A 22,288-nucleotide genomic window follows, 5' to 3' on the forward strand; every position below is an offset into this window, starting at 1 on the left:
GAAGATGCACACTGTACGCTGTCACATTTAATCTATTCTAAAGCAGTCCAGAAACATACATGGACAATTCGTTAGAAGTAAAACGACAGCTATAGATCAGGCTGCATCCGATATTCTCACAAGTGAGTGGCAGACAAAGAAAATTACAGACAAGCAGCCACAACCACACACATGGTGACACAGTACGTGTACAGTCATTTAGGGTATTTCGGGTCACTTTTTACATTTTTAGTGCAGTAAATAAAACTAACATGGTTATTATTGATTGTTGGGTATTACTGGGAAGTACATTTTCCGAGTGAATAGATCTATAAATCGATTTGGGTTTACCTTTGATAAAACGACTCTAATGGGAGTTTTACTTGGACCAACGATTGGGGGTATTGCGGGTCACTTCCGGTTATTTCGAGTCACTTCGTAAAAGTATATAAAATCTAAATAAAAGGCTTGCTAATATCGTTTTGTGACCATGATTAGGTAGTATTGCTATAATTTATTTTTAATTTTGTCAGAAATGTATTTTTAATGGACAAATGACTTACGTTTTAAGTTGATATGCACACGCGATGTAACGTGTGCGGATCTAGCAGACGGACCAAAATAATATTTCATCTGTCAATCACTGTTTATACTCTTTTAAATTAATTCAACTAGAAGTTGAAATTTCACTAGGTATTTTAAATACTTTTAGAAATTCTACAATGCTTTATAAGGCTTGATAAAGATATATTGTATAGCTATATTGTTAAAGAAAGAGGCTGAAGTGGATCGTGGCAGCGATAAGATGTCTTTTGTTACATTGAACAGCCAAAATTTAATCATAATTAATCAATTTTACAATCTATAATTAATGATAACACATTTTCTAAAAATAAGAATGAAAATGTATATTGTAAACATCAACATGCGGCACAGCAAAGACTCGACGAAGATGTACGTTTTAAAAGGCACGTGACCCGAAATACACTAAATCGAAGGGGGTAAGAAATACGCTATTAACTCCAACGATTTTATTGTAATTAAGTTTAGTAAAGTTGCATTCGAAAGTGTATAAAATTACCTTTCCAGCAGTATATAATGTGCATTGTTTCGCCAATCGTAACATTCACAACATCGATGAAAATAACAATGTCTCCATTTTGGACACGCAAAATTCTCCGATCGCGATAGCATGCCAATTAATCAAAGTGTTAATTATGCTGTTTATTTTTAGTATTTCAATTGTTAATTGTGTGAATACGTAGAATAAACCTTCCTGGACGTGACTGCAACAATATTTTCTTTTACGTTTAGTGTGAACTGTTATTGAATAAACCCGACGACTCCCAACAATCGGGGTGACCCGAAATACCCTAAATGACTGTACTGTACATAGTGTCAGACGATTTTTTTGCTGGTTATTATTTATATTGCACAATTTCATTATAGAGTTTGGGTCCCTAATTCCCATATTTGTTTTCCTGTGCATTTTGTTTATTTAATTGCATTCATGGAGGCAAGCAATTATCATATAATGTTATTACAAACACACATAAGACACTACCCCAAAATTTAGTTAAATTTGACTTAGATTGTGTTTACTTGAACTTGTTTAAGTTAAACAATTACATTGTATTTTATGAAATGTAAATTACTTTGCTGGTACAGTAGTAAAGGAATTCTAGGAAGGTTTCACACAAAAATTTGCTTGACTGTGTTTGAATTTCCTGTTCTTTCACGATTGTCTATATTGAGCTCGCTTTGCAAGCGGCACATTGCGCCTTGCTACACTTGCTATTATTATATGTTCATGCTTTTTACAGTGAATAAAGCTCATATTATATTTATATCCTTTTCATATCAACAATTGTGACATCACAAGGGTTTTAATGTAAACAATGTAATTGATAAAGTCACATGAAGTGGATTCGAATATCTAACAGTATAAAAACACAAACTAAAACACTGTGTAAATATGGGATAGCTGAATAATAAATTTTACCCTAAAAAGTAATCCAGATAAAGACGAAAATTCAGCTCATTTTCTCAACGTTTTCCTCCCTTCGAATTTACACACCATGCTGACATTAAGAACTCTCGGGATTGTTCATAGTGAATTCACTGAGTTTGAGTTTGAGTAACGCCCGTGTTTATCTTGCTACATTGTCAATACATGGAAACGAATTCTTTTGTTAAACTGGGTCCGTAGGACAATATCATTTTAACAATAGAATGTTCCATCATCTTCTTGCATGCCCTCAAGGGCCTAAATTTAGTCTCAATAAATCTTATCTTATTGTACCAGGACAAGGCATTTCATATATGCCTGATTAATTGTTTTCATTGAAAAATATTCTTATATTTGTTATTCATAATATATTTATAAATACATACAATATGGCGTAATATGGGCACAGCATTAATTGCATCTAATTGCTGAAAATGGACATTAACATAGACATGACCTAATCTGTGAATCTTAAAATATGCCTTCATTCACATGATATAAGATTTATACAGCTGTTATACTGCTTTGTCTTAAATGATTATTTTATAATTTTTATTTTGAGTTTGTTTTCATGTGACGTCAATAAACCGGAAGGCGGCCATATTGGCGATATTGATTTTCAGCACGTTGTTATACCTGAGTACCTCGAGGCATTTAAATCTATGTTAAGCATGGTGAATTATTGTCGTGTCCTTGACTGTCACAATAGATCAGATCGAGAGTCGCACCTGCAGTATTACAGGCTTGATAAGCAATATTTTGATGGTAAAAATGACAGAGTGCTGTACTTTACTGGACTTCAAACATTTCACATTTTGTTAGCATTATATACATTTCTTGAGCCAGCATTACCAGTCAAGAAGACAGTGAACAAATTTAAGATGTTGATTCTTACATTAATGCGATTAAGACTTAATGTATCAGCAGCCTTTCTTGCTTATGAGTTTAATGTATCATCTGCAACAGTATCGAGGATATTTTCTGTTGTGATAGATGTTATGTATGTGAGAATGAAACCATTAGTATTTTGGCCATCACGACATGATCTACGAAAAACTATGCCAATGCAGTTTAGAAAATGTTTCGGAAGAAAATGTGCTGTAATTATAGACTGTTTTGAAATATTTATTGACAGGCCTACAAATCTCAAAGCTAGGGCTGAAACCTGGTCAAGTTATAAACACCATAATACTGTGAAATTTCTCATAGGCATAACACCTCAACAGCTCCTCAAGGCACAGTGTCATTTATTTCAAATGCCTGGGGTGGACGAGTCAGTGACAAACATGTTACAGAAAACTCCGGTTTTTTGAACATTTTCCCTGGAGACTTGGTACTTGCAGACCGGGGTTTTGATATAGATGAAAGTGTGGGCTCGATGATGGCCCAGGTAAAAATTCCAGCATTTACTCGTAGCAAGTCACAACTTTCACCTGTAGATTTAGAAACAACAAGAAAGATAGCTCATGTGCGCATACATGTAGAACGAGTCATAGGGACTGTTCGTCAAAAGTACACAATTTTGAACGGACCAATACCCATAGACTTTCTGATACGCAAAGAAAATGAATCTCACACTTTAACTGATAAGATTGGATTTGTATGTTGTGCCTGTGTGAATTTAAGCAGTTCTGTTGTTGATTTTGAATAATAAATATGATTCTTATCTAAAATTCAGTTTTATTTTGCATCTCGAAGTAAAATAAAAACAAAAAGAACATACATGTACGTACATGTATCAGAACAGCTATGCTTATTACTTTTGAGTGTCTGTGTGCAGATAGTTTCAATCCATGCACATGTAAGCAACACTTAAATTTTTTGTCCCTTATGAGTGATAGATGCAAATTAAAAACAACATGAAAAAATAAGAGAATTAATGATCATTTATTTCTTAATAAATTTCCCCCTCTTTTTTCTCTGATATTTGTCAAGTTTTCTACAGTCTGGACAGTACCATTTACCCCTAGGGGCACTACTTATACCAAGACACAAATAATGGAACCACTGAACTGGGCATTCCTCATTGTCGCACAGTATCATTTTGCCAGACTCTACTTGAGCACAAAAACACCAAATTTCCTCATCACCACTCGTTCCAGCATTTGTTGAAATGTTCTGAGATGTAGCAAGTTGCGTACTAAATGGCAGACGTGTATAAAATCTTTTTGTCATTGTCATCAACACAATCAATACGATCAAATACAATCGGGGAAACTTATTTAGCGACGCTTTCGACTTTTTGTTTACTCTCCAATGCCTCCAATATGGTCGCTAATCCGGGTCACCGGGTCAATCGTGACGTATGTGCAAACATGTACAGATTTTTGCTGACCTCATCAATGGGTGCAGATTGATCTATTATGCCCGAATAAAAGTCGTAGTAGAAGTCCATTTAAATGTAAATATATCTTACTACATAACTTCAAAATTCTTTCACAAGAAATTACCCATACCTTCACCTAGTTTGTCAGCTGTCAAGGAGAATACGCGGGTATTAAAATGAAAGTTGAATGGGGAGGTGAATACCGATCCCGACCAGAATCAAGACGAAGAAAATCAGAAATTTTACAATAATAGGGGAAAAATCGAGGCGGGCGGGGATGAGAATCTATATAAAAAAAAAATATCATTCATGGTCTAACACATCTATGGCGATTGACAAGAAATTGCACGGATGTAAGAGAGTATAAACAAGATTGCAGCACTGCAGAATGACAAGAAATCAAACACTCGATGCGCATTTTCAACACCCATAATATGCCTTACCCCAATCAGCTGTTTACAGTGGTTTACACAGGAACTTGGACCTACGTTAGATACCACCACACAAAAAGAAATCCAGAGAAAATTTTAATTTTTAGGACTTATGAAGTATTCTTTTAACATCAGTTTGAAAATAGTTAATCTAGAGCATTTTTAATATAATATTATAAGTATAATCTAACATTAATAAATGTATGTTACCATCTAATATGCATCATGCAGCTTATCATAATCATCCTGACCGTGTGGTCCCAAGAATAATTATGAGAAAAAGAATTAACGGGGACCAAATTCATTTATTATAAAACTTACAAAATCTCATGTTGCTATGACACATATATGTGTGCACATTCATATCGTTTATTAGTTGAATTATGAAATATTGTGAAATGAATACAGCTTCTCGGAGTTTGAAATGCGTTCAAAACATACATTAATTGGATTGCGAGGTCGGCTTTTGGTTTTCACTTGTAATTTATATATGTTTAAGTACAGAAAATTTATATAGAAGGTTCACTCGGCTATATATTAGCATATCTAATATGATATCACATGACTTTGTTGATCACCTGACGGTCATTTATAATTGTTTGAAGCGTTTCACATAAATCGCTTTAAAATAGCGCAGCAAATTTATTTTTAACTTTTTGTTTGATAAATGAACACACCGTATCCTTGTGTACCCGAAATGTGCTTGGGAAAAATGGTAGTATTACTTGCGTACAAAATACACGTATTTCATGAAGAGTTCAACTTACCGACACATTTGAGGGTAATCTGTATTCAAGCAAAGCCATCACACATTTACCCAAGCAAGATTCGGATAGAGAACAAACCCATCTTACGACTTCCGTAAAAGATCTCAAATGAATTCTCATAAATTGCCTGCGCTGGACTCTTTTATAAACACATCATAAACCTACCTCTTACCACTTGTATAAATCAGAGTATATTTCAAAAGTATATTTTTCGAAAACAGTTTAAACACGCTGAATTTCAATCATGGGTAATGAAACAAACTATTTTAAAATATTCGCACATATAAGATATTAAAATACAATTCAGACACGTGGATTTTTAATAGCGTTCTGACATCTTATAGGCAGTTTGAAATACTTAGGTCTAAATTTTTTGACACTCTCCCCGTCATAACAGCTCAAGTTTGCAGTGACTTGACGTCATTTTCGATTATGACGTCATATATTGGTAGTTCGGAGAAGTAAAGGCATAAAGTGCACTGTGATATTCTATAAGGGAATCCTTAACCTACCCGCGTAATATACATTGTGTACCATTTGAAGGAAAAAATATTAACCAATATGTCTGTCTTTTCATTTCAATTGAATTTCTAATGTGCAGCAATCGTGAATGACCTCCCCCCCCCCCCCCCCCCCCCCCACTTGCACTTTAAAATAAGATATAAGATTCTTCACGTCATATTTTATCAAGCAAGTAACAAAACATACCCTTTTCCAGCGTTTCTTTGATATAGAAAGAATCCAGAATTTCCTGCCCAGCCTTTCTGCGTCTTCTTTTTGTCATGTTTGTTGACTCCCGCCTCAAAACATTTATACTTCCGTTCTCTTTACACATGCGCATGCGCATATTACATGTGTGTATCGTCAGAGGTGCGTAAACGAAGATGGCAACTTCAACCCACACAGTATCTGTGTAATCATGTGTTTGATGAAACCCCGAAAGTGGGACACGTTATTTTTTTTTTATTTTTCTAGATAGTAGACATGTTATTTATTTGTTTTGAACGATAAAAAAGATTGGGGACCTAAGTCAAGTCCCCAAACTTTTTGAGGCCCCCTTTTTAAGACTTGCGTATCTGTAGCAGGTCCCCAATATGGCAGAATCACACACACTCACACACACACACACACACACACACCTATATATATATATATATATATATATATATATATATATATATCCAACGATGACTAAGTACACATGATCCACATTTAATTAATTACACTTAGCGCTTTCGCCGTGTAGTTCGGCTCTTCTGAGTGTAATGAGTTTGTTATCGTTGGATATATTTTTTCTACTTATTACTTATACAGTAATACCATGGACATTTTGTGCAATTTTACTATATATATATATATATATATATATATAGATATAGATATAGATATATATAAAGATTGATAGATAGAGAGATAGATAAATAGATAGATAGATAATAACATTTTAGAGAATTTACGTAAAAGACTAAGAACAATGGAGTGACCTTTCAAGTAAAGAGTATAATACTATCAAACTTCATAAAGAATTTGGATTTGTTTCGACGTATTACTAGACACTGTATTTTTGTGATATCTTCTCTTTACATCGCAGACTGATTCAACAAATCAATAAGCTTTTCTAGAAGTATGATATCTAATGTAACGTTCAGTATCACTTCCCCTTAAACTCATGTTAATTCTAGAACCAGGACTGATTCAATGGTTCGGCGGAAAATAAAAGTAAACTGAGTTTTTAGCAATAATTTTACCATGCATGAAATTATAACAGTTCGGTGGAAGATAAACGTAGACTGAGAGTTGATGCCTGTTTGATTTGTCCTTACTTACCCATAATTGACCTTTGAGAGGGATTGCGCGAATAATCTGTGTAGAAATATGATACATAATATTATATTAAATATTCTTTTCTCTCTACAAAATTATATAAAGTTTAACAAATCAACATATTAATTTTGTGCAAACGTAAAATCATAGCTAATCATAGGTAATACTTATTATCAACTCCTGTCGATTTTAAAAGTTTCCAGGGCTGATCCAAGGATTCGGCGGATGAAAAGTTCATTACGATAAAGTTTCTATACATGCTAATGTAACTGTTAATGTGTTTATCTAGACTTACATCCTGAGTCCACTTCAAACAAATCTGGAATGGTAGAAATATAGAACATAGTATTATGGTAAATATTGCTTATCATGCAAATGCATTAATTTTCTGCAAACGAAACCTAATAAAATAAATACCATAAAAGGTGAAGATACACAATAACGATACAATACTGGCTGACACGTCGCCCAGTATAAAGAGGTGTCACTCTATGAAGTCTATGAGGGACACGGGATCCTACAGATCGGTGGGTGTCCCTCGGATTATCCTTCGATGTATCAAAGATTTGTCTGATGTGCAATCGTCAAATTGGCAGCTTTGGTACAGAAACCAAAATTTTAATACCAAAATTAAAGACTGTGATGTAAAGTAGAGATAAACAGCAAACTGAAAACTTAGGTTGCCTTTAATATCTACTTTCAATAAAATATCTAAGTATGAAGCAGAAATGGACGACTCTGTGATGTCTTTTATTTCGAGTTCACTGGGATATATCGAATTGACATATGAATGAAAATTATTATTGTTACTAGATAAAACGTCGTTGATATATTTAAATGTCGAATTAAAGGCCACAGCAACAGTTTTTTTCTTCTCACATAGACGTTTATGAATAAATTCTGATTCATATGATTATAAAAACAGATCAGCTAACAAAGGAGACACCTCTGGTGTGTCCAGGGGTCCGTATTTGTCCAACTATCTATTTTGTATTGCTTGTGGGATTTGTGAGATTGATCACTGTTCGTTATCTTCACCTTTCATTATCATCATTGTGTTGAAATTGGAAAGCATAACAACATCAAAATTATCTTCTGAAATGATGAAATTGTATGGTAGTACATGTACACTCATCGCTGGAGAAGGTTGGTATTCACCTTTTTCTTTCTTGGACACCCTTTGCATCATCAGTTGCCTATCGTTACTGTCTTTGTATTTTTCTGTACTGATGGGTATTTTTTCTGCGATGTTATCCCTCCCTTTCTGCTTCGTGGCAGATGAAGGAATAGTCATTAACGAGCTTTCTACATCACGGGTAACTGTATTCTTAGCACAGATCAAGATTTCAGGGACACAAAGAAAAAACCCGAGAAATACATGGCAACTTTACAAGTTTCCCAAGTTAAAAAACAAATGGGCATTAGAATCTGACTCCATAATTCATGTTGATGATAAAACAAGTCATTATTGGATGCAGTGGGGTTTTGTGATGAAATGGTATGATTTTTACAATTAAAATTTCTCCATAACAATATTATGGATTAGATATACATATATAATATTTTGACAGTATATTGTCAACTTTCTTCCTGACAATACATTGTATGCATATAAGCAACGCAACCTCAGACAGGGTATTATTCTCTTAAATCTCTCAAATTCGGGCCAACATGAGTATAAGCATAGCCCTGGTGTAGGAAATTCATATGTTCTGGCAACGTATATGCCTTGTATCAATTTCGAACTCTCTCTATTCTACTTTAGTCCAATGAACCCTTTGATCGTGCTTCAGGATATGAATACTCTATCTGACTATGTGAACTTCTAAATTATCTTTCTTTACAAAATTGTGACCAGTTAAATGCAATTGAAACTTTTCGTTAGTGATCTTGTCCAAGCGAAATCACCTATTGTTAAATCACATATAATTGTTAGGATGGCTCAGTGGAGACTATTGATTTGTTTATTAAAAGAAATTGCTCAATGGTAAAGCGGTATCAAGAGCTCTGCGTGGTCATTATTTAGTGGAATCCGCCCTTAGCAGCATCGTGATCAAAAAAGCCTTTGGAATTGCTGAAGATCTACAAAGCAGTGACACTTGTAATTCAAACAAGGACCTCAAAGAAGTGCAAGAAATATATGAGGACCTTCTGAAGGGGAACATAACAATCGTTGATGCTGTACATAATGCAGTTTTGATAGAATAGAAAGTGTACTCTCCAATTATAAGGATTTACTATCAGAATGCAGAACGGCAAATTTATGGTTCCAGTATCTTGAAATGATTGATCTTGTCCAGAAATTTATCAGAGCAGAAAGAACAGGTGACTGGCTGCTTTACTTAGACACCGTTCAAAGAATGCTGCCATATCATGCCGCTTCTGGACACATTTTGTATCTTAAATCCGCTTACATCTACCTTTCCGATATGCAGAAGCTTCAATCATCACATCCCTTGATATATGAATCTTTCTTGTCTGGGAAACATGTGATAAGAAGATCAGATCGTTTGTGGGCTGGTATCTGGACAGACCTGACAACTGAGCAAGTTCTCATGAGAAGTCTAAAGACATCTGGTGGTCTCACAAGAGGGCGAAGTATAACAAGAGTACCAACGAACTCTGTGGGTCTTATCTTCTTCCTTGTGTACCGAATTCAGTCTTGCAATGCAGACCCTTACAGAGACATTGTACACATCTAGTGAGCAGCATAAAGACACGTCTCATTCGCGCATAAATAGAGATGAAATCGATACGACCAGAATTGTAGCTTATCTGAAAGAGTGCACCTTTCCAAGAAGACCTCAAGGATCTTCAAGGTTTACACGATGGTGTAACAGCTGAATCAAATGTCAATGTTGACAAAAGTCTTGAGATTGGTAGGCAGGTTATTCAATCAATGGTCGGAAAAGATGTAATGAAACATGTTTTCAAAAGGAAGGATCATGGAATCACCCTAACATTAACACACTCAGTTAAAGTCGATGATGGAGATAGTGTCAATGTGGATCCACAATTGATGTTTCAACGTCTCAGTGCTATTGCTAAAGATAGTTATCCGGACTTGAGTTAGGTTTTCAGATACGAACTGACAAGTATTCCACCAGCACTTTTTGGTAGTTCAGGTCTTCCGAGAGAAGCTAGCAAAAGTCAACTTGCAGATGCTATTTGGTCAACAGGTGATTGCAGTAGCTATGGCGCATCTCTAAATAAATGTTCTACATTCGTATTTAATGGAGGATCTCTGCTACACAGTTTTAACTGGCCACAGAAATCAACTTTCGAACAAATACTGACGATCTACGTGCAATATGTCACCCACAAATTTACAAATGCCTGTGTTGTATTTGATGGCTACAACAACGCACAATCAACCAAGGATCTCACCCAACAGAGAATATTAACGGGTTTACAGTCTAGGAATACTATATTCAATGAATCTACTGTATGCACCGCGAAAAGAGAGCATTTTCTGTCAAACAAAGAAAAAAAATATTCAAATGCTGTCTACAAGACTCCGAGAAGCTGGTTGTGAAGTAATACAATCTGAAGCAGATGCAGACCGTACTTTGGTTTTCACAGCTCTTCAGAAAGTGAGAACTCAGTCCGTTGCTTTAGTTGGCGAGGATACTGATTTGCTCATACTATTACTTTATCATGTAGAGCCTGATATCGAAAAGGAGTTATTCATTTATTCCGACAAACAAATGAAAAACCATCGGATTTGGAACATATGTAACACAAGACTGATTCTTGGAAAAGACCTATGTCAGTGTCTCTTAGTGATGCACGCTTTGACGGGATGTGATACAACATCTAGGCTGTATGGAATCAGTAAACAGGTCACACTCAAGAAGATGAAGGCAAATTTATACTTTTATGTAAGATCCAGTAAGCCTTTCCTAGATAAATTTGCCTCTGTCACTAAATTGGAGCAAGTTGGAGAGGAGATGTTGGTGTCATTGTATGGGGGCATTACGAGGAGAAGGTTTGGATATCCTACGATTCAGAAAATTTGTTACCAAAATGTCAAAGGTAGAGAAACATATTGATGTACACAGTCTCCCACCTACTTATGAATCTGCAAAGCAACATATATATAGAGCGTATCATCAAGTACAACAATGGATAGCAAACTACTTGGACGCGACAAAATGGGGATGGAAATTGAATGACACTGGTTATCTTCTACCGATTAAGACTAAATTGGCACCAGCACCGTCCGATCTTCTGAAAATAATTCGATGCAATTGCCAAAACAACTGTGACTCAAAGCGGTGCAGTTGCAGACGACACGGAATTAAATGTTCAATTTGTTGTGGAGAATACCGTGGTACAAGTTGTACGAATGCTGAACCTTGCCATGATGACGATGACTAATTTATCATTCAATTGAATATTTTTTAATTTAAATATTTTTAGTTTCAATTTAGTATACACATAAACACTATATAACAAGTTTGGCCCCACCCTGGGGTCAGAACCCCTACCCCGGGGATCATGAAATTTACAAAATTAATAGAGGCCTCCCCGCTCTCCATCACCATGCATTTAGTTTTTCTTACACTGTGTGGCTCTTGAAAGGAAGATTTGTGAAAATTGGTCAGTTTTGGGCAGTTTTTACCCCGCCCCTAAGGCCCCAGAGATGCAGGAATCCTGAAATTTATAATTTATGCACCCCCCCTCCTTGTTCCAAGGATTCTTCATACCAAATATGAAAAGAATTGGAATGATATTTATCAAGAAGTTAAAATGTCTATTGTTCACACATTTAATAACTCACAATTTTGGCCCCAACCTGATACCAAAACCCCTACCCCTGGGATCATGAAATTTACAATTTTGGTAAAGGACTACCTGTTCTTTCTAAATGTCTATTCAGTTTTGATATAGTATCAACAACACTAAAAAAGATGTTATTTAAGTGTTTTACACATAAACACTATATACCGAGTTTGGCCCCACCCTGGGGTCAAAGCCCACACCCCGGGGATCATGAAATTTACAATTTTGGTAGAGGTTTTTCCCCCTTGTTCCAAAGATACTTCATACCAAATTTGAAAAGAATTGGACTGGTAGTTATCAAGAAGTTAAAAATGTCCAATTATTAACGGACGACGCACGACGACGGACGACAAACGATTGCAATAGGTCACCTGAGTTTACTCAGGTGGCCTAAAAAATCATTTTAATTTTTCCTTCAAAGTGTAATTTTCAAAAAGTTTTAATAATGTTAAAATTTGTTTATATGGTGTTGAAAATGCACGTTAAAAAATATCCTGATTAGCATTTCAGCATATATTTCATAAACAGTCATTTATGCAAAATCAAATTCATATATAACATTTTGCATACGAAATTCTTTTAGAATAACAATTTGTTGAGCAAGGCATTGAAAAATAATCCCTGGCTAGACAAAAATTAGAGTTAGTTGAAGTTGGTGTATTAGCAGTCTGGTGGTACACCTAATAGTATACTAGCGGAAAAAACAAATTTAATATAATTTTTCTATATTCATTGTTTATAGTTATAAGATTTAACAATTGATAAAGATGAATTTGCGAAATGCTGACTTCAATCGAGACTGTTGAAATCCCTGTACCATCAACTTGTTTGTCAGTAGCTTACCTCGATTTAAAAACTGACTATACCCAGAACAAGCTCTTGCATATCGAATCAGTTGAGATATATAATAACCATATGCAGGTGATAATGGAATATTGCTACATAAATGTGGGAAGTTGACGATGAAGAAGCTGAAATCATCCCGTTTGTCATACAGTTGAGTTGTCAGTTTGCCGTTCATGTCTACTTTCAATAAAATATCTAAGTATGAAGCAGAAGTGGACGACTCTGTGGTGTCCTTTATTTCGAGCTCACAGAGATATATCAAATCGACATATGAATGAAAGCTATCATTGTTAATAGACAAAACGTCATCGATATATCTAAATGTCGAATTGAAGGTCACAGCGAGAGATTTTTACTTCTCACATAGAAGTTTCTGAATAAATTCTGCTTCATATGAATATAAAAACAGGTCAGCTAACAAAGGATCACAATTCGTGCCCATGGGAATTCCAACAGACTGTTGGAAGACCTGATCACCAAAGACCACGAAGATATTCTCAATGAGGAACTCTAGCATATTTTTTATTCCAACTTCAGAGTACTTGTGCGTGGAATCAGAGTGGTGTTTAACAAAGTAAGTTTTTGAATGACTGATCACTAGATATGAATATATCCGTTTTCCGTTTTTGTTGAAGAAGCAACTGTCTATGATGTCAAAACGTCTAGTTTTTAATTTATCGTGAGGAATGGTCGTGTATAGTGTTGAAAAGTCATAGGTTTTAATGCTATTGATTTGGGGAAAATTCTGTGATTTCAAGTTTACTAAAACTTCTTTAGAATTTTTTAGAATCCACATTTGATTAACACCACTTCTGGCATATGTAGTCGCATAGTAAGTTTGAAGTTTCTCCTTCACAACTGTTAACATTTTCGTGAGGAGCAAAGATAGGGGCTTGGTAGAGCACTTAATGGATCCAGCAATGTATCTTTGTTTGTAAGGGTTTTTATGTAGTTTAGGAATCCAGTATAGGTACGGTAACTCATATCCATTGGACCCATTGACTGGAATATTAAATGTGTCTAAAACTGAAGCATGGTTTTGAAGAATTTCATCTTTTGAAAGAGCAGTTGGAGTATAAGTATGGTTACCAAAAGTGGAATTAATGCCAAGTTCGTTTAAAATACAGTTGTAATAATGAGCCTTACAAACAAAGACAATGTTGTTACTAGCTTTGTCAGCTGGAACCAAAACATATTCCTCCTGTAACCTATCTAATTCTTTTATCACTTCTGGTTAACTAAAACAGAAGGATAGATGGTACGTACTTTTGTTTTCATGTGTCTAATGTGGGATTTTAACATCCCTCTTATGCTTTTAACCCATTCTTACAATGTATCAAGTTCTTTTTCATATTTAGCCCATCGTCTGGCATAATCTTCGACAGAACTCATAATAGAGATGAAGTTCTGTGGCCAATTAAAAGACCGAGGTTCTCTGTATTTAGGACCTTTAAGAATAAGTGATTTGAGGTCCTCATTTTCAACTATATCAACATCACCAGTAATGACATGTCCAGCTGGACTATAGTTGAAAGAAGATGAAGAACAAGAACATGTTGGTGGATTACGTATAAGATGGTCTATATCTAAGCACTGTAAAGTTTGTTTATAATTAAAAAGTTTGGATGCAATAGTAGAAGTATAGCTGTAGGAAATACAGGGTGTATACTTGAACTTGAAATAAGTTGGAATGCACAACTGAACCCTTTTATGATGAAGAATGTTGCTTATGTTGACGGCATCTATTCCTTTGTTTGTAAATTTTAGCTAAAGTAACTTACGGCATGATTTGGAAGGAATATCATCCATGGTCCGTGTTGGTTTATAGAGCCTGTGGTAGGCAACATCCATAATCATAGAGTTCAGTCTATATCCAGGTGTTGAAAAATCCAAGTATAGACTAGCCATAGCTTCTTCAAATAACATGTGTAAAACTCTCAATGGAATAGAGTAAAGATTTTTTTCGAATATGATGTGGACCTGGTGTTGAAAAATCCAAGTATAGACTACCTTTTGCTTCTTTAACAAACATATTCAACACTCCCCATTGAATAGAGCAAAGTTGTGTGCAAATACCATGTGGACCCAATTGTCTGTTGACAGTAAAAGTGAATCAAATGTGACATCATTTATACTTGGTCTTTTATATGAGCGATATCCATTACTGCGTGTCCGTCTTTGGGTATTGGGAAAGAGTCCCATCACATTTACGTTATTTCCTTGTGGACTAGTCAAATTTCCCACATCATATACATTATCATTGCATCCATATGGAAATGCAGTGCCTAGGGTCCTGATCAAGTGATCTTCTCGTTGTGTACGAAAAGGGATGCTTAATGTAGGATTGTTTGTGTGATGGTAATTTTTTTCTAAAATCCTTACCCTCATGGACAAGATGGAGTGGTCCGGTGCATTAAAATGCTTCTAAAGAAGTTGGTTACCACCATTATTAATTTGAAATCTGTGCCCCGATATTCTTTTATTAAGTGAACCCTTGATTTCTCCCACATAAATTAAGCCACACAAGTTACACTTAATGGTGTAGACAACGTTAGAAGATTTACAAGTCAGATTATCAAACGTTTTGGTACAGTTAGATTACTACTAAATGAATTTTTAGTGATCAGTATATCACAAGTTTTGCAATTTTTTGCAGAACATTTTGAGATTGAACACATGGTGTCTGAAAAGGAAATATCAAATATATCTCTTAAAGGAACATAACAGTCTTTAATTTGGGTATAAGAATTTTGGTTTTTGTACCAAAGCTGACAATCTGACGAATGTACATACGACAAATCTTTGATATCTCGAAGGATAATCCGAGGGACATCAACCGAACTGTAGGAGCCTGTGTCCCTTATCGACGCCACAGAGTGACACCTTTTTATACTGGGCGACGTGTCAGCCACATATTTTTTTCATTTAAATTAAGCAAAAATATGATTCAAATCTACATTAGTAATTCAGAAAAAGTTTGATATAGATATCCTCCCTAGGTTGAATATTTTAATGAAATAGGTCTTCAAATTTGTATGATATTTTATCCAGTTAATTAATCTTTGATTTTTTTGTAGAATTGGTGATTTATTTCATGCAAAATTTATTCAAAAAATCAGTTATGCTTAATTTTTAAGAAATAAAAAAAATTCAAGATTATTCCGTCCTTAATATTTGTTTTATGCTGTATTTCTTCTGAAAATTGGTGATTTTCATGAAAAATTTAGTTTCAGCAAAGGGACATCTTTGAGGGGCTGTAATTCTTTAAAGTCCACACTAACATACCCTTTTTTATGTTTTAAATGTCTTTCTGATAACGATGTATCACTTAAAATGGTTTATCCAAAACGTTTGATACTTCTGAAAAAATTCAAATCAGGAGAAAACATCCTTAAACTCTTGTTAATTCTAGAACTTGACAGCACTGATCCAATGGTTCGGTGGAAAATAAAAGTAAACTGGGTTTTTAGCAGTAATTTTGCCATGCATGCAATTTTAACAGTTTGGTGGAAGGTAAACGTAGAGTGAGAGTTGTTGCCTATTTGATTTGTCCATACTTACCATCACTTGGCCCGTGATTGGAGGGATGGCGCGAAGAATCTGTGTAGAAATATGAAACATAATATTATCTTAAATATTCCTTTCTTTCTACAAAATTTTACAAAGTTTAACAAATCAACATATTAATTTTGTGCAAACGAAAACTCATAGCTAATACTTTATTTTCAACTCCTGTCGATTCTAAAAGTTACCAGGGCTGGTCCAAGGATTCGTCGGATGAAAAGGGCATGGCGATAAATTTTCTATACATACTATTGTAACTGTTGATGTGTTTTATCTGCACTTACATCCTGAGTCCGGTCCATACACAACTGGAATGGTAGAAATATAGAACATAGTATTATGGTAAGTATTGCTTATCATGCAAATACAGTGAAACTTCTCCAAACCGGCCCCTCAGAAAACCGGTTCTCCCTGAATATCGGCCGATTTTCAAAGTCCCGGCAGAAACCTTAACATTTCCTTACAAAGAAAGTCTCACAAACCGGCCACCCCTGAAAACCGGACATCGGCCACTTTTTAAAGTACAATTGTTAACAAACATGTGTAATTTACCCTTATAATACCGGCCACTATTTGAAGACTAGAAAAGTTTGGCCAGATGGATGATTAAGATCGGCCAGGTGTGAAAAATGACTGACCTACTGGCCAGGTGGGGAATTATCTACCGGAGGTGTGAAAAACACAAGTGGCCTCTATAAGTTCTATAGTTTACCTATTGTCCAGGGTGTTAATTGGTGCTTGGCTAATCCGAGTGACCCTTTCAAATTTCTGTACGAAATGTTATAAACAGATACGCACATATTGAATGAATACAATCAATCCGCCATATTGTTGCACCATGGATATAAGCGGTAGTTAATAAACAACAAACCATGACTGTTAATGATAATTTTCAATAGATAAATGATTTTTTGGGGGTTTCCATAGACTTAAAATTCCTAAGAAACATCAAAATTAAAATTATATATTTACTACTGTACTTTTCAAAAACGTCAAAACAAATTTGTTAACGATATAAGCAATGGACGTAAACAGAGTTTTTATAGGTAAGAGGAATTCCAATAATAGGCCATTAATAGACCTCTGTGTTTTCTTTATGTATCCCGTTATACATTTTTAGTTAAAATTAGATGATTGCAGCAAGACTATTTCTCGTAATAATTACCTGTAGGTACGAACGGACTAGTTTGATCTCCACCGATAATTGATCAGAGATCCCCATATCAAAGCGAGCAGTACCTACTCTGTGTATTAATTGCAGCAATCAAATGGCTATGTGTTTGTTTTGTTTATGAAAACATAAGCCGAAATTCTACATAAATGCTGCTAGTCTACAGATTTCTATACATATATCAAATGCAGTTTTATTTAAACAGAATGTTTTCCATTATTTATGCATGTCAATGTAAAAATGTTTATTCATGTTTAAATAGTTTTAGTGCTATAAATTGAAAATAAACATGTTAGTAAATTATTTTGTTTTATTTCCAATAGTGAAATAATAGTCCTTGAACACCATATTATATGGTTTGTGTTATGTCAATGAAATATCTAAAAAAAAAAAAAAAATTGAGCTGAAACGTCTCTAAATGCTAAATTCTCGGTATACCGGCCACCCCTTTAAACTGGCCGTTATTTTCGGTCCGACAGCTGGCCGGTTTAGAGAAGTTTCACTGTACATTCATTTTCTGCAAACGAAAACTAATAAAATGAACACCATAAAAGGTGAAGATAACAAACAGTGATCAATCTCATGATTCCTATAATGTCAAACTTATACGGTACCAATTTCGATGCACCAGATCCGCATTTTGACAAATAATGTCTCTTCAATGATTCATAAGTAATAGAAAATAAAACGTTGGGCAAACACGAATCCGTATATACATGTATAACGGGGTGGAATCAGGTGCCTAGAAGGAGTGAACATCACTTGTTGACCGGTCACAGCAGCATTAAACGCTGTCTTAATCAAGTAAACGGAGCGATCCGTAGTCAAAATCAATCTGTCAAGAACGGCCTAACAATCGGTATGAAACACGTCAGACAGCATTTGACCCAATGAAACGTTGTATTGGCCAACTCTATCATTATAACGACCATAAAATTTGCAAAATGCTAGCTTTACACGAGACTGTTGAAACCCCTGTAACATCAACTTGTTTGTCAGTAGTCTACCTCAATTTAAACAAGAGGCCCAAGGGCCTAGAATCGCTCTTCTGATAAATTGTACAACCCCACCATTTCTATTCTTAGCCTCTTAGTATTCCAAATCTTTAGTTAAATCCTAAGAATTCAAAAAAAGTAGGTCAATGTGACCTACTTTTTGGTTTACACATTTTGAGAACCCAAGAAATATCAACTGACAAAGTTTGATGATTTTAAGCCAATTAGTATCTGAATATTGAAATATAGCTGTCAAATTCCAATCGTAGGTCATGGTGACCTACTTTCTGGTCAGCGAACTCCGAACATGCAAGACCCATCAACTGACAAAGTTTGATGACTGTAGGTCAATTAGTATTTGAAATATATAAATATAGCCGTCAAATTCCAAAAGTAGGTCAAGGTGACCTACTTTTTGGTCGACACACTCCATTGACTCAAGATGCATCAACTGTCAAAGTTTGATGATTGTAGGTCAATTAGTGACTGAAATATATAAATATAACTGTCAAATGCCAAAAGTAGGTCACAGTGACCTACTTTTTGGTCGATACACTCCGAAGACTCAAGATGCATCAACTGACAAAGTTTGATGATCGTAGGTCAAATAGTGTCTGAAATATAGTAATTTAGCTGTCAAATACCAAAAGTAGGTCACGGTGACCTACTTTTTGGTTGACACAAACCGAAGACTGAAGACGCATCAATTGACAAAGTTTGATGATCCTAGGTTTTACAGTGCCCAAAATATGCATCTAAAATTGAAAATGTAAAATTTGAATATCTGCAAAATTCAAAAAGTAGGTCACTGTGACCTACTTTTTTTATAAATATGTTTCAAGGCCTCAAGATGCATCAACTTACAAGATTTGATGATTCTAAACCTCTCGGTATTTGAAATAACAACTTAAAATATATCTATAAATGATAAGCCATAAAATTCAGAAAGTAGGTCACGGTGACCTATTTTTCAGTTGACGCATTTCAAGGTCCCATGATCCACCAACTGACAAGTTTTGATGATCATAGGCTTCAAAGTGTCCAAGATATGCATCAAAAATAATTTTAAAATAAATACCTGCAAAATTCAAAAAGTAGGTCACCGTGACCTACTTTTGAGACAACTTGACACATGGTCCTAAAATGCATCAACTGTCAAAATTTGATGATCCTAGTCCTTATAATGACTAAAATATCTAAGATTTAAGGAATTTAAAAAAAAATTAAATTTAGGTCAACTTTGAAGTGACCTTGAGACCATGCCCTTTGCCCCAGGGTAATGTCTTGAACAATTTTTAATCTACAACATATCCTCATCCTTATGTGTAAGTTTGGTGATAATCTGCCCTGTGGTTCTTGAGAAGAAGATTTTTTAGCAACCACTACTTTTGTTTGTATTTTCCTGATTATCTCCCCTTGTTAAAGGGTCACATCCCTTTATTTAGTATGTATGAAAGCCCTTGGGCCAATGATACCCTGTAACAAATTTGAAAAAAATTGGCCAAGGGGTTCTTGAGTTATAGCCCTTTTTCTAAAAAGTTTACGCACACCGCACACCGCACACCGCACAAATAGCCATAGCATTTGCTCTTTGAGCCTTTGGCTCAGAAGAGCTAAAAATTATCACACACAGAACGAGCTCTTGTGTATCGAATCAGTTGAGAGACCATATAGACCATCGACAGGGGATGCTTACTCCTCCTAGGCACCTGATCCCACCTCGGTTGTGTCAAAGGGTCCTTGTTTGCAAAACTATCTATTTTGTATTGTTTATAGGAGTTATGAGATAGATCGATGTTCGTTATCTTCACCTTTCATTTCGAGCTTGTTTCTTTGTTGATGGACATACTGTCCCCGAGGATACTTGTCGCTCGAGATATGTTCCTTCGTGAATATACACAATAACGAAACAAGACTGGCTGACACGTCGCTCAGTATTAAAAGGTGTTACTCTGTAGAGTCTATAAGGGACACCGGCTCCTACAGATCAGTTGGTGTCCCTCGGATTACCCTTCGAGATATCAAAGATTTGTCTTATGTACAATTACCAACTTGTCAGCGTTGGTACAGAAACCAAAATTCTTATACCCAAATTCAAGACTGTGATGTAAAGTAGGCATTAATGGCAAAGTGACAACTCTGTGACAAACGGGATGATTTCAGCTTCTCCATCGTCAACTTCCTATATTTATGTAGCAATATTCCATTATCACGTGCATATGGTGTTTTTATATACCTTGACTGATTCGATACGAAGAGCTTGTTTTGTGTATCGTCAGTTTTTAGATCGAGGCAAGCTACTGCAATACAAATTGATAGTACAGGGTTTCAACAGTGTCGATTGAAGTTGATTTTGACTGCGGATAAATCCGTTTACCTGATCAGGATATGGAGCTCACGGCGGGTGTGATCGGTCGACAGGGCCTGATTACTCCTCCTAGGCATGTGATCCCCCTCTGGTGTGGCCAAGGGTCTGTGTTTGCCCATCTATCTATTTGGTATTGCTTATAGGATTCATGAGATTGATCATTATCCGTTATCTTCACCTTTCATGCAGGTGATAATGGAATATTGCTGCATAAATATGGGAAGTTGACGATGGGGAAGTTGAAATCACCCCGTTTGTCATAAAGTTGAGTTGCTAGTTTGCCTTAAATATCTACTTTCAATAAAATATCTAAGTATATCTAAGTATCAAGCAGAAATAAACGACTCTGTGATGTCTTTTATTTCGAGTTCACTTGGATATATCGAATCGACATATGAATGAAAATCTGAAGTATCTTATAATATTGCCAAACTTTAAGAAATTGTTAGTTTACCTAATTTCTGTTTCATTTGTCCGAAAATTGCAAAGCGAAAGATAATGTTTGTCAGGACAAAATACTACTGCTCACTACTTTCTCTTTCTTCCACATTTCTGTTATTTTACCTTTCGTCTTTCAGTCAAACGTATTTTGTTTGCTTTGTTTGCAATTCACAATTAGATAAACTTGAATGCTTGAAAGAAAAAAAACACCCAATATTTTAATCTAAACTTAGAGTCTACTATCTTTGAATTATTTCATGATCATTTGTAGACTTCATTAATTCGAATAATGAAAGTCGTACGTCACAATTGTGATTGTATAAAAGAAAGAGAAAGTATGAACAGTTAGTCCTGAAAGACATTATCTTTCGATCAACAATTTCCATGGAAACAAAATGGAAATTACGAAGACTAAAATTTCATAAAATTTGACCATAATGTAGGCCACATAAACTGATAGATACGAACAGAACTGGAAATAATGCCAGTACAATGTTCCTTGTGCTACACAGCAATAAACCTACGTCGTTAGCTATGACTACGTAACATATCACAACCGACAGATTCGCAAAGAGAAGAAGCACCTGACTATGAAATACATTTTCATTACATCAACTAAGCTTGGCAAATTGGAGTAACATTATAACATTATAACTTTACAGAGGTTTAATACACATTTGGATAGGACGGGTGATACTCACTTAAACAGCTGTTGTCAATTTCTTCCTGCTCATCTTGTATATCTAGGAATAAAAATTAAATTACAATGATTGGAATAATGAA

General features: G+C 35.1%; 1 protein-coding gene across 5 annotated transcripts in view; it reads right to left on the reverse strand.

Moving 5' to 3' along the window:
* The window catches only part of LOC125659834 (uncharacterized), a 106,314-nt gene that overhangs the window by 68,917 nt on the left and 15,109 nt on the right, over positions 1 to 22,288 (reverse strand). For all 5 annotated transcript variants that reach the window (XM_056146663.1, XM_056146660.1, XM_056146662.1 and 2 more), the window contains 5 exons: positions 22,207 to 22,248; positions 16,815 to 16,838; positions 16,528 to 16,566; positions 7,631 to 7,654; positions 7,339 to 7,374 (listed from right to left, as the gene is read on the reverse strand). In XM_056146663.1, the coding sequence (XP_056002638.1) occupies positions 7,339 to 7,374; positions 7,631 to 7,654; positions 16,528 to 16,566; positions 16,815 to 16,838; positions 22,207 to 22,248 (165 nt within the window). The remainder of the gene's footprint in view (positions 1 to 7,338; positions 7,375 to 7,630; positions 7,655 to 16,527; positions 16,567 to 16,814; positions 16,839 to 22,206; positions 22,249 to 22,288) is intronic.

This window comes from Ostrea edulis, chromosome 8 (assembly GCF_947568905.1).
Source record: "Ostrea edulis chromosome 8, xbOstEdul1.1, whole genome shotgun sequence".
NCBI classification, from domain to species: Eukaryota; Metazoa; Mollusca; class Bivalvia; order Ostreida; family Ostreidae; genus Ostrea; species Ostrea edulis.